General features: G+C 33.5%; 1 protein-coding gene across 6 annotated transcripts in view; it reads right to left on the bottom strand.

Moving 5' to 3' along the window:
* The window catches only part of LOC106876125 (protein PFC0760c), a 385,512-nt gene that overhangs the window by 295,454 nt on the left and 75,716 nt on the right, over nucleotides 1-14,342 (bottom strand). For all 6 annotated transcript variants that reach the window (XM_052972740.1, XM_052972743.1, XM_052972739.1 and 3 more), the window contains exon 2: nucleotides 14-3,180. In XM_052972740.1, coding sequence (XP_052828700.1) covers nucleotides 14-3,166 — 3,153 coding nt within the window. In that variant the 5' untranslated portion in view covers nucleotides 3,167-3,180. The remainder of the gene's footprint in view (nucleotides 1-13; nucleotides 3,181-14,342) is intronic.

Below are 14,342 nucleotides of genomic sequence, written 5' to 3'. Positions count from 1 at the left end.
TAAGATCATCAGTCAAATTACTAGGAACACTGCTTGCCAAATTTTCATCAATTTGAGATTCCAAAAGGGTACCTTTATCACCTTCAATTAAGGGTTCTTTATCAACTGTAAGATCATCAGTTAAATTATTGGGGACACTTTTTGGCAAATTTTCATCAATTTGAGATTCCGAAAGGGTGTCTTTATCACCTTTAACTAAGGGTTCTTTATCACCAGTAATATCCTCACTAAAATTACTAGGGGCACTGTTTACCAAGCCTTCATCAATTTGAGATTTATCACCTTTATCACCTCTAACTAAGGGTTCTTTAAAACCATCAACTAACGATTCTTCATCACCTGTAATATCTTCAGTCAAATTACTAGGGGCACTGTTTGCCAAATTTTCATCAATCTGAGATTCCAAAAGAATATCTTTATCACCTTTAATTAAGGGTTCTTTATCACTTTCAACTAAGAGTTCTTGTTTATCACCTGTAATATCTTCAATCAAATTATCAGGGTCGCTGTTTGCCAAATTTTCATCAATCTGAGATTCTAAAAGAGAACCTTTATTACAAGCAATTAAAGGTTCTTCAGTCGATTCTCTGAGTTCATTTGAATTCATTTCAGTTCCTGAAATGATACTTTTATTAGTAGCAACTAAGGAGTTTTCAGCATCTGCATTATTTTCTGTACATTTAAGAACATTCTCAGTCAGTTGTTTGTCAATCTGAGACCCTAAAATACTATCTTCTGTTAGTTGCAATTTATCAGAGATATATTCACTAAAATTATTTTGTTCATGTTTTTCTGATTCAATATCTTCCACTTCATTTTCCTTGGAAGCTGCACCAGAGCAATTCCCACTGTTCCTTAAAGTAGTCAAATTATCCTTAATTTCAACATCTGTAAACTCATCAGACTCATCATTCAATCTACTCTGATCACCCTGTGTGCTAAAATAAATATTTTCCACATCTTTTCTCATTAAATTTGTGTTATTACTCTGGCCATTTAAATTTATTTTAGGGCCTGTTTTCTCAGACTCACTAATTTTCAAAGCTAAATCTATATCTTCATTATCTCTATCAGTACTTAGCTCTTCTCTATTAGTATCTATTGACAGAACTTTTAATTCTTCAAGAATTTTAGAATTTGTACAATAATTTTCATCTGAATTTAAATCATTGTCTTCTAAGCTAAATTCAGGAATATTTCCAGTATCATAATCTAGAGGGGGATTTTTCCTTGTAGTTCCCAAATTTTCCTTTTCTGAAACAGTGCCCTGACCATCTTTCAATTTATCTTCTAAAGCTAGATCAGTGTCTTTTATGCCTGTTTCTGTATATAATTCTTTGGTTACATTTTCGTCTGATTCTTCCTTGACTGCCAAGGAAATACGACCATTCCCAAAATCATTGTCAGAATGAAGTTTCTCACCATTTTCAGAAGAAAAAGTATTGCCTTTGATAATCATTGCTTCAGGTTGGAGTTCTTCATCAAAACAAGTTTCATCCTTTGGGGAAGTTGCCAAATTTGTGAGGTCACAGTTGTCACTAGGGCTGAGAGGCAAGGAATCCATACCTTCTTCACTTCTTAAATCATCTCCTTTACCAAGATCTTCACTGCATGATGTCACAATACTTTCCCCAATACCACTGTCTTCACATAAATTTGGACTTGAAGTTATCGAATCAGATGTCATTTCATTTTCTAGCTTTTCAAACAGAAGAAACTCTTTGTCCTTTTGTGTGGACAATTCTTCATTATCATCAAGGATCTCATGACTGTCATCTTTACTGATACATAAAGATGCATCATCAGGTTTCAGATGCTTATCTTCTATATCTATTCCAGATTCAGAAAGCGACATTTTATTCAAATCAATGTCTTTTGATGAGGAATCAATGACATTTAGTAAATTATTTCCATTCTCTTTGAAGTTCTTGTCCATTTCAATTGAATCCAACATGACATCAGGATCATCAATTTCACATTGTTCTGGATGATCAATATTCTCAGAAACATTTAAGTTTTCACTATTCTTTGCCTCCAAATTTTCTTTGTAATCAAACTTCTTTGCAGGCAATTCATCATCAAATTGCATGAGTTCATCTTCATTGGATAAAGCATCTGTAAATTCAAGATCCTCGTCATCTTCATCATCATCATCATTATTTCTCATCACCACATTGGAAACATCTAAAACTTCACTGGCATTAAGGCCACCATGTTTAATATTGTCTTCTGGCATCTTTGAACAACTGGTATCTGTAGAAAATTTTGATTCATGCTTTAAGCCTTCTTCCAAACTACTTGAACAGTTATCAAAATTTTTCATATCTACCTCATTTTCCTGAAAATCATTATCAAGAATTTCATGAGAAAACTCATGGGAATTATCAACCATTTTATCAGTGGTAAACTCTTTCTGGTTGTTCAAGTCATCTGTCATCAAGTTCTGATCTTCATTTTCATAAAAATCATCACTAACTGCTGTATTACCATTTTTTTCCACATTAGAAACATCTAAAACATCACTGGCATTTAGGCCAGCATGTTTAATATTGTCTTCTGGCATCTTTGAATAACTTGTATCAGTAGAAAACTCTGACTCATGCTTTAAGCCAACTTCTTCCAAACCACTTGGACAGTTATCGAAATTTTTCATATCTACCTCACTGTCTTGAAGATCATTATCAAAAATTGCATGAGAAAACTCATTGGAATTATCCACCATTTTATCAGTGATAAACTCTTTCTGGTTGTTCAAGTCATCTTTCTGCTCTTCTTCATTTTCATAGAAATCACTCACTGTTGTATTACCATTTTCTTCAATATTTCGGTCATTAGATTGATTGGGAGAATAGCCAAGATTATTAGTTTTTGATAGAAATGGATCAGAATTATCCATTGAATCTGGTTTACTAAACTTAGGTGCAAGTGGTGGAGAAGAGGCAATTTTAGTTTTTGTTTCAAAGGGGTTTATATCTATGTTATCATCTGAGTTGGGAGGAGAGTCTCCTAATTTGTTTCGAGAAACAAATGGGTTAATATCATCCAAAAAGTCCAAATTATACTGCCCTCTTGGTAAGATAGGAGAATCATTCTCTTCAGGTGGTTTTGGTTTCTTCACAATTTTTTTCTTTTTCTTATTTTGTTGAATAGACTTCTTGGAAATCATTTTATATTTTCTATCTGTAAAAAGAAAAGAAAAAAAATACTGAGATTATATTTCAAAAATATGTTTGAAAATAGAAATTACTGCAAATAAGTGTGCGCATGTGTGTGTGTGTGTGTGTGTATGGGGGGATGTAAAGCGTGTGTGCAAAAAGTAATCTACTCTTTTTCTGTAACTTGTACTAGTGTTACTACATAAAAGGCACATAATAGATGTATCTTTTACTGATCATTAGACTGTGGCCATACTGGGGCACCATTTTGAAGAATTTTAGTCAAATGAATTAACCCCAGGATCTACTTTCTTTTTTTTTAAAGCCTGGTACTTATTCTATTGGTGTCTTTTGTCAGGTCACTTAATTACAGGGATATAAACACACCAACAACAGTTGTCAAGCAGTGGTGGGGTACAAACACAAACACACAAACTCAACAGGCTTCTTTCACTTTCCATCAACTAAACCCACTCACAAAGCTTTGGTTGACCTGAGGCTATAGTAGAAGACACTTGAGGTACTATGCAGTGGGACTGAACCTGGAGCCAAGTGATTGGGAAGTAAACTTCATACCACACAGCCATGCCTGTGCATATGTTTCTGACTGAGATGTAATATTCTGTGAATAATGAATGCAGAAAACTGAGTGAGCTTCAAGAGCTAAAAAGAGCTCTACCAATTTTATTCAATCTCTTGCAATGCATATATTTCACATCTGATCCTGACTCATCTGTGACAGCTAAGGTATCATGTGACTGAAACCATCAATTTAAGCTTTTAATCTGAAATCTCCCAAATGATTCACATATACCTGTACTGCAACAGTAGAGACAAAGAATATGACATACACATGTTATATACCTCTACCAACTGGATAGATATTACCAACCAGAGTACACCTGCAAGACTGCCATATAAAATACAGATGATGTCTTGACACACCACACAGTTTGGAAACTCTTCTACCTTCCAAACTAAATATGGTCCTTTTGATCTTTTGCCCAAAGGACCTTTTGTAAATAGTGCAGAATCCACTTTTCCACTGCTTTCTAAGCAGTGTTTCCACTGAGGAAGCTTCTGTATTTTCTGCCTGATTTGTATCCAACTCCACATTTTACACACTTATCCAAATTTCTCAGAAACATTTCTTTTTTCCAAACTACATATATTGGCATTATTTACATTATCTACATTTGACGGATATTCGTCCTCATCTTGTTTGTTGTTAACACAACAAACAAGATGAGTTCGATTCACGGCAGCGACCTGATTAATAATAATAATAATAATAATAATAATAATAATAATAATAATATAATAATAATAATAATAGTAACATCGATAGCAATGAGAACCCAGGTTCGAAATTTCCCCAAGACACCTGACGAAGGCTGGAGGGTATATCAGCCGAAACGTTGTGTTAACAACAAACAAGATGAGGATGAATATCCGTCAAATGTAGATAATGTAAATAATGTAAATAATTCCTCATCTCTTAAATATAGAACTGTACATATATTGGGTCATCCCATAAATAATACGCTTTTTCAGTTGTATGAACTAAAAGTTGGAGGGAGATGGGATAAACTACCTGCATCAACTTGCTATAAAAGCAGGTAGTAATTTTTACCTTGTCCTTATTCTTAGTGCAGGTTTTGAAGAGTGCAGTTCGATTTTAACAGTTATTTTTCCAAAGCTATAATAGAAATAACAAAGGAGCATATTTGGTATATTTTGGTTTATGAGTTCAATAAAAATAACAACACAACGTAAAGTGTGAGGAATATTAATGCAGTATATGTGGATCGGACAATAATCGTAAGCCAGTGTCAACAGTGGTTCTAGAAATTCCGAGCTGGAAACTAGAGCCTAGAAGACGAGCCTTGTTCTGGAAGATCTGTAGAGCTTGATGAGGATGTCCAGCAAACCCTGGTGGAACAGAATCTCATCATAACTGTTGAGGAACTAGCAGAGAAGCTTGGATTTGGTCATTCAACCATTCATCAACACCTGCGTGCCATTGGAAAAGTCAGCAAATTGGGTCAATGGGTTCCTCTCAAACTTTCTGGGTCTAATCGTGTGCAGAGAGTGAATGTGTGCTCTTCTTTGCTGTCATGTCTCACGAATGAACCTTTTTTGAACTGAATAGTGACTGGTGATAAGAAATGGGTTCTCTATAAAAATGTCAAGCGCCAAAGATAGTGGGTAGGGAAAAGAGAAACACCAGCATCCCAGGCTAAAGAAGGTTTTTATCCATGTAAGGTGTTGTTATCTTTTTGGTGGGATATGAAAGGTTTAGCCCACTTTGAACTTTGAAACTCAAACCAAACAATAACAAAGTGGCTTAAGTCAGTGCTAGAAGAAAAACGACCACCTTTGGTTTCAAGACAAAAGATGTTTTTCCATCAGGATAATGCTTGGCCACATACAGTGAGGATGACATTCCTAAGGCTAGAGTAGTTTGAATGGGAAATGATGTCCCACCTACCATATTCAGTGAACATTATCCTATCTAATTATCCGCAGTCTTCAAAATCATTTGGACGGAAAAAATATGAATTCTGTAGATGAGGTCAGAGCAGTACTGGAGAAGCATTTTTTGTCATGGACAAGTGAATTTTGGAAGAGGGGCCTGGCAAGTCTACCAGACAAGTGGAAGAGCATTGTAAAAAATGAAGGAGAGTATATTTTAGATTAAAAAAACTTTGTTTATCTTAATTTTGAAAAATAAAAGAAGTATAAAAAAACTGCATTATTTATGAGGTGACCTAATACTTACACCAAGTGTGAAAACATAACTTGGTCAGTTCAGTCCAACAAGATCCTAGGCTATTTCATAACACCTACACTGTACATCTCAGAACTAGTCTCTATTCTTGTCAGACTCTTTGATATATTTCTCTCTCTACAGAGATCTATTCCAATAATAAATGAGAAGCTCCAAAATTGTTTCATCAAACTTCACTTGCCAACTATCAACCCATTTAGGACACAACATGTATATTATTTGTAACAGATACACACATCTTATAATACTACTCATGGTTCAATAACCCACTGTAAACAGAAATGACACTATTTCATTCCAGCCATGACATCTAAAAGTGATGAGAATTATTTTTATCAGACATCTTTTTATTCTTCCCTCAAAGGTCACTAATATGGCCCTCATTTCCCTATTCCTCCTCAATGACCACTAATATGGTTCCTGTAAAGTCAAATCTACTGAGATTTATGCTTTTATGTTACTCACCAGTTGTCCCTTCCCTGGAAAAAATTGCTGAGAAGAATATTATCAACAAAGCATTTGACTGTTTTTGGCATGAGCATCTCTGGCTAAGTTACCTCATCTTTTAGGCCAAAAGCTTCCTGTCAGATTAAGTTATCACATTATGTTCTAGTGGGACTTTCCCCATCTTATTATCTCAAATGTTTCCAAGGTTTGGTTACATCTTGCACTCTTTTGTTTCTCTAAATCAATGGCATACTTTCTATCACCTTGAACAACAGCCAATTCTAAGCAAATGATACCTCTCTTTCTTAGCCCAGACTTTCTGCACCCAGGTATCATCTACAAACAACCTAAATATCTCACATTAAATTTGCCCTGTCTTATGGACACATATTATTGGAACCTTCTCCAAATGGGAAAGTATCAATCTTCTTGCCTTCAATCACTGACGATCTTATTGGCAATCTCTCATTTATAGTAGAGCAAAAACTGCATCCTAAGGATTAGCTTTTCTCTTCAAAGCCAGGAACATTTGCTGACTATCTTTAATGCTCAAGATGCAGCTATTACACATACAAACCTCTTAGATCACAGCTAAAAGGAAGCCAACAAAGTAGTAAGGAGTCACTTGTCAAGACACTTCCTGCCTTTTCTATCACTTTTACAATAGCTTCTGCTCCTTAGAGACAGCTACTTTCAAACAAGCTCATCCAATACACTCATCTCTCATACTGTCCACTCTCCAACCCACCAATATTCTCTCTATTTCCTCCCTAAAGCATCAACCCACTGAAATTCCCTTCCATACACTTTTTTCTGCAGTTGTCAACTTACAGTTGTTCAGACTGAACATCTCATGTTCAAAATCCACTACTTTCAGAGAGTCTTAGGTTAGACTAAACTATAAAAACTATAAAAATGTCTGTCACCCAAGGCCATCTCCTCCATACTAATGGAAGGAGACACTTTGTATCCCTTTATGAGTAGGTATCGCTACTTATACAGTGTTAGAGCATTATGAGAGAACTCATGAAAAGGAATCATAGATTGCCAAGCTAAATGACTCACTTTGCACATCCATCACAGTGGTTGCACCCACTAATGTTGATATCACATCATCTCAAAACACTAAAACAACAAAACAAAATGTCTTAACAAAAATAGCAAATGTAATATCCAAAGACAACCTCTACCCAATACTCAAAGACAACCTCTACCCAACCTGACCACCCCAACTGAAAAAAAATACAGTAGTTTATTGTTGAAGAGCAAGTACTTAATTTCAGTTTCTATACATGAAATAGATGAAAAATCTACCCTTATGTTACCTGAGATGACTGATATCAGTCATCTTAGGTAACTCCACAGAAAATCTTCAACCCCACCCCTCATCAGTTTCCTGTAGTTAGCAAACTCAAGAGTATAGAATTATGTGTACTGTTCAAATATGCAGTGAAATAGCTGTGACTGGTAGACCAAAACCATATACACTAGATTATCCCACTTCTATTTTGATTGATAGATCAGCTCCTAATCTACTTGTCCAGATACAACAACCATTTTCATCCATCTGGTAAATATTTTGCTTCTTCAGACATAGAATATTGAGACAACCTAGAAAAACATAGAAACAAAACTAAAACGAAGGGCAGAATGCCAATTAACAGATTTCATCTCAGTTTACTTTCGTGATTCAAGTAAAAATAGTGATCTCAGTAAAATTAAACCCAATGAGCTGATTGGAAGTCTAGCAATAGTGGGAAAATTGGTTTCACAGTTAGTTTAGCATCATTAGAATGGTATATAAGCTGTTAAGTTGTACATATTCAGTGCAGAGAAACCAAACCAAGAAAAGAAATGGCAAAATGCCAAAAACCAGCAACAACTGGTAAGAACTTATAACTAACTAAAACATAGAGCTTAATCTTCATGTTTATACAATTTAGCTACACACAAACAGCAGATATACACAAATCATCATTATCATCATCAACTACATAATATATGGTTTAATTTTCATCATCTTGTGAGTTGTCTAGGCCATACATACACAAACACATACTAACATCTGCATGACACTCAAAAGAACAGTTATACTATGGACCATTATGTTTTATATTAATTGCTAGTAGGGACACCATATTTCATTTTGCAACTATAATATACTACCAAGTATATTAAAGGTTTATAAGTTAACTAGCAGCTAAGCCCGGTTTCACCTGGTCTGTTTGGATGATGTGGCTGTGATCGTTTTCGGTTAGGCATAATCTATAACAGCATTTCTCAACCTTATCATTTCAGGTCCACTGTTTTGATTGGAGCCTCCAGCTGCGCACGTACGCACGCACGCATGCACACAAACACACACAAACACACACACACATACACACACACACACACACACACACACACACACACACACACACACACACACACACAGATAGGTAGGCTTGAATGAATGACGAAGTAGATGAATGGTCTCACAAGTGTTAACTTTGCTTTTAAACCTGAGTTCAAATTAGTTGGAATTTGAACTCAAAATGAAACATACTGCTGCAGATAATTTAATCTGCCATTGTACTACAACTTAATGTTATCTTTTAAAAGCGGGATGTCATCGTGTTTAAAATTTAAAGCTGCAATATATTGTTTGAATAGCATTTTCATAGATTTATCCTAAACTCCCATGCTTGTTTTTAGACTTTAAGTTAGCCCTTGCTTCATACATTCTGAGTAATATAAAGCTTTCTTTTTGTAAATCCAAAGTTATTCTAGTGGTCGAAAAAATTGGGAATGTGTATCATATGTGATATATGGATGTCAAGGAAATATGTCTTGTTTATAACATGTGATACACAGGACAGGCAAGGGTTAGGAAAAAATCACAATCTAGAGTTTATAGGAAGGAAAGTAAATATTTATTTTCAATGTAATTTCAAAATGTTCCTTCCTTAATAAACTAATTCAAGGAGTCATTTAATCTTGAAATCAATAGTTGTATTTTAAGTGAAAAAAGAAAAAAGAGAAATCATTCAGAATTAATTTTTAATTCAATAATTATCAGTGAAAATTGCCTTACACCAACCACACATTCTCTTATAATCCTGCACATTCCAATTTTGTATTGTTGTCATTTTCTTGGTAATTGAAGTGTATGAGAAGATTAGTAAACAATATTGAAACAAGCAACATATTATAATGTCTTTGATAGCCTGATATTTAAAAGAGGAAAACATTTCTAGAATTGCTTTTTTTTTTAAGAGCAGGAATGCAGAGAATTTAGCCTAGTTCCATGAGTTGCTTTGTTTATATAAATGTCTTTACCCTTTAATAATAGAGTTGAAATGCATCTTCTCACAGTTTTCTGTTGTCTTTATAAACATATTCCTTTGTCATATGACAATGATTTAATGCATGTCCAGAAAACTGTTGCTGCTGCTGCTGCTATTGTCTACTGAATACATCAAAATGGGTAGAGTACAAAACTGCTGCTTGCTACCCCTTATCAAATACCAATTTCTTAGAACAATATTTTTGTTGCTAATATATTTTCTTGGCAAGCTAAATCAATAATGTAGTCTCAGTTGTCAACCACTTACATCACTAATACTTTAGAGGAAGGTAACATTTAATAACTTTCTATTTCTCTAAAAACTTAAGATTTCCTAACAATTGAACTTTATTTCTCACAGAAGTTTTAAATCAATACATCAATACATTCAAGCCACTTTAACTATAATGAACCCGTTTGGTATCAGCCTGCCTGAGTCCACTGCTAGTTCTGTGATACAAACTTCCTGCTTTAAAATGATCTAAGTTAAAATCTTCCTTCAAGATTTCATGTTAATTTATGTTTCAAACACCAGCTTAACTATGACAAAGCTATTTAACTGAAATCTTCATTATTTTCAAAATTAATTGAAACAAAAGCAGTGTATTTCAACAGAAGGGATAACCTAACAACATCTCAACCAATTGGAAAACTAAAAGATGAAAGCCTGATTTCTGCAGATTTCTAGACACTAGTTTTTCAAGGAATGTCTGCAGTTTTGTGGCATTTATTCTCACAAATCAAATATATTGGTTATGACAGCACAACTAGATAAAATGATCAAGAGTTGAAGACATCTGAAAATGGACCATATCTGTGTCCATTTTCAGACTTTTTTCTTTGCTTTAAGACAGAAAAAGTTACTTATGAGGAAGTCACTGGGATACAAGTAAAATTGAATAGTCGACTTGAAGAATTATAAAAATTGCATTCTAAAATTTCAAAATTTGCTAAATGAATAAATAAAATAAATCAAAGGTTTTAAATTAAATACATAATATTCTTCCATTTAAACAGAACAATTGTATCTGTTTTCTGTTCTCAATACTTATAAGTTTTGGCAAACTGTGACAAATTCCATTTTGCAGCATGAATGGTAACAGTCACTGGCTGTCCATACAAGCTTTGATGCACAAACAGATAAGCTCACATGTATGCAAATAGTCTGACTCACAAATAAACACACTTGAAAATCATTCAAGTTGAATGTATCAACACATACAAATTATTCATGTTTGGACAATTTCAACATACATTGGTATTCATGAATCACCTCTATACTCATCACTTTAATGTGTGCAGTAGGGGTAGTACTTGTTAGTGATTGCATGTGAATCAGTGTGTGTATGCATGTTTGTATGTATGCAGGAATGCATACATACATACATGTTATATATATAATAGGAGATAGCATAACTGTTAACTAATGCTTAGAAATCCATGTAAATCCAGTATATCCAAACTTCCAGTCAAGTATTAAGCATAATTTGTCCTCAAGTTTTTCTTCTGGTATAATACACATTTGAATAATATACAGAGTGTATATCTGAGAGTAGAATAAAACTGGATATTTAGTTAAACTCTTTATAATAGCATCATAAATTATATTACCATGATTATGTAATTTGTGATGTTATAATAAAAAGTTTAACTAAATCTCCTGTTTTATTCTCCTCTATAGATATGTCTTTGATATTATTTACAAAGATGCATGTTTATTATGGACTTCCAGTAACATATGCACAATGATATACAATAACTTCTTTTATACTGTCCCCAGCCAGATTGAAGTGTTCATGACTGGACTGCTATTTATGTGCATGTGCAAACACAAGTAACATCACATTTGAATTTCTACTTGGCAAACACTGCATGTTTCAATATTTCTACACTTTTATTTGCTATGTGTGTGTGCTATAAGCCATTCAAAAATTTGTATTGATTTTTTCTTGCATATTTATTACCATTAATAGTAAGTGCTTCCTTCCTGCTTTCTTACTACTACTAATATTTTGTTTTAAGCCTGTTTCAGTTGCTGACAACGAGTTGTGTTGAAACTTTTTGGGTAGTAGGATTCACACTTATTATTATAGTTTATGTTTCATTGTCTTTTTTCCAGTTAATACTCTTAATTTATCCATCATTGTTTTTTTAATAGTAATTGCATGTTCTATTAACAACTACAACATTTCATCTGTTTTAAATTTTACATTTTCAACTGTTGTATGCTTTGCTGTGTTTTACTAAAAATTTATATTTCATTGCTTTAACAACAGGAAATGTACTTTTAGTATTTTTCTTTTCAACATAAGTAATACTAAGGTTACATTGCTAATAAATATCTACATATTGGCATACTTTGCTTCACTTTTATTTTATATGTAACAATATTTGATTATATAATTTGATTATATAATCGCCTGTTATATATGAACAAACAATACACTGCTTTCATTCAGTTTGCATCAAAAGGGTAACAATAATGTGAATGGGATGAGCTTAATTTTTCACTGCACATAAATGTAGATAGGATAATGCATCAAAGTGTGAGCGTGTGTGTGTGTATGTGCATGCGTGTGTGTGTGTGTGCATGCGTGTGTATCTGTGTGTGTGCATGTATGTGTGTGTGTGTGTATATTAAAATTAATGGGCAGTGTTTGGGCAGTAATTTTCCAATGTTTTGTAAATGCATATGCTTTTAACATAATTGCATTTCACCATATAGCTCTATTTTACATTTTCTACTGTTGACTTTTGAGCTTCCTTCATGTTGCATGTCTTACAAGTGTTCTTCCCACATGCATGCCACATGTATACTTATGCATATACATTATATAATATATGATACAATAATATAAAATGAATGTCTTAAAGATGTCTTAAAGATAGTGTTTTCAAACTAGATGTCTTAAAGATAGTGTTTTCAAACTAGTGTGTGTGTGTGTGTGTGTGTGTGTGTGTGTGTGTGTGTGTGTGTATACACATGAATTGTCACACTTTAAATGCTCAAAACCTAAGCAAATATTCTATTATATTTTTAGAAATGTATTAACTTGGTCCTTACATTAATGCCATGAACTTTTCAAATAATGTATGACTTCATCTTATTTATCTGAGTAGTAATCTAGAGAGAAATGTGAATATTGATGTTAGAGTATACAGCCAGATAGCCAAAAGGTAGACTTCTAAGGTTTCATTAAAAAATCTGAGACCACGGGCAAGTTAGGTTTATTACTAACTGAACATGTGTCATTCTGTTGTTTTCATCTCATTTCTTAATCAAAGAAGCATCTATATGGTTGCTAGACCAACCAGACAAGTTAGCAAGAGAGCTGCTATGTGACAGCTCAACCTGCTACATATAGCAACCAAACCTCCCACACATCACACTCTAATAACTTTTAAAAAACCTTAAAACAAAAGGACAAATCTGAATGATAAAAAAAAACAAGATAATCATAATTGGAATGTCTATGATCATAGGTCTACTGGATTAGAGCTGATCTAGGACTAATTAGGACACATGCTAAACTGTATAAACACTCTCTAACAGCTTGTCTCCACACAATATATAATCTTCATCAGAATTAATATACAGAGAAGCATCATCTTGTATCACTAATTTTAATCAGATGAGTAAGACAAATTGTTTGTAGGCCTCATAGACATCTACCAATACAATAATTGTAAGGAAAATATATACTTAGAAAAGTAATCTACAGGGAGTTAGAAAGAGCACTTGCTGAGGAGAATTTTTCATAGTAACCTTAACTTAGAGCTGCTGATGAACAAAAGTGCATGAAAGCACAATAGAAGTAAGCTGTCTGCAGGGAAGAGGCCCAACAAAAGCTTAACTTTTATCAATATGAGAATATATTACAGGAAGAAAGTTTCTTACATAGATTGGTAATAGTTATCATCATTGGTTACTGTCTTTAATACAACTGCATCACTCCCTCAGTTAACCCTTTCAGTACTATATTTCTGCTCAAATTTACTCCCATTGCTTCAATTAATTTTAAAATTAAGAATTTAGTAAAATAATTTTATCATTATTAAGATGGTGCTTAGAATTTAGATTAGCATGAAATTTTCATGGAAGATTGTAATTCAGATCACTTTATAACAAGATATCTGTGTCCTAGAATCTGGGGTAGTCTCAGGCAGGTTAGTAACAAAAGGGTTAAGTAGAGAAGTCAGCTTGGGTTAGGTGAAGCTGAATTATGTGTCTGACCCTCCACTTACATTCAGGTATGAAATAATGCATATTATAAGTAATAGAGGAAAGGTAGTCAGAACCATTAGGGTATCAAATAAAATGTTAAGTGGCATTTTTTTGGGGTCTTTATGCTCTGAATTTTTATCCCTCCAAGGTCAACTTTGCTTGTTATCCTTCCAGAGTTGATAAAATCAAGTACCAATCAAGTACTGGGTCAATGTAATCAACTTGTTCCCTATCTTCAAAACTACTGGGCACCTTGTATCAAAGTTAAAAAGCATTATAGGTAGCAAAGATGATGATGATAATTATGAAAAATAATAAATTTTATGTGTGAGTGTAAGTGTGCATATAAATAAATAAATATATATATATATATATATATATATATATATATATATA

The sequence above is a fragment of the Octopus bimaculoides genome, chromosome 14, assembly GCF_001194135.2.
Source record: "Octopus bimaculoides isolate UCB-OBI-ISO-001 chromosome 14, ASM119413v2, whole genome shotgun sequence".
Lineage (NCBI taxonomy): Eukaryota > Metazoa > Mollusca > Cephalopoda > Octopoda > Octopodidae > Octopus > Octopus bimaculoides.
Note: the sequence above shows the minus strand (reverse complement) of the source record. Positions and strands in the feature narration are given on the sequence as shown.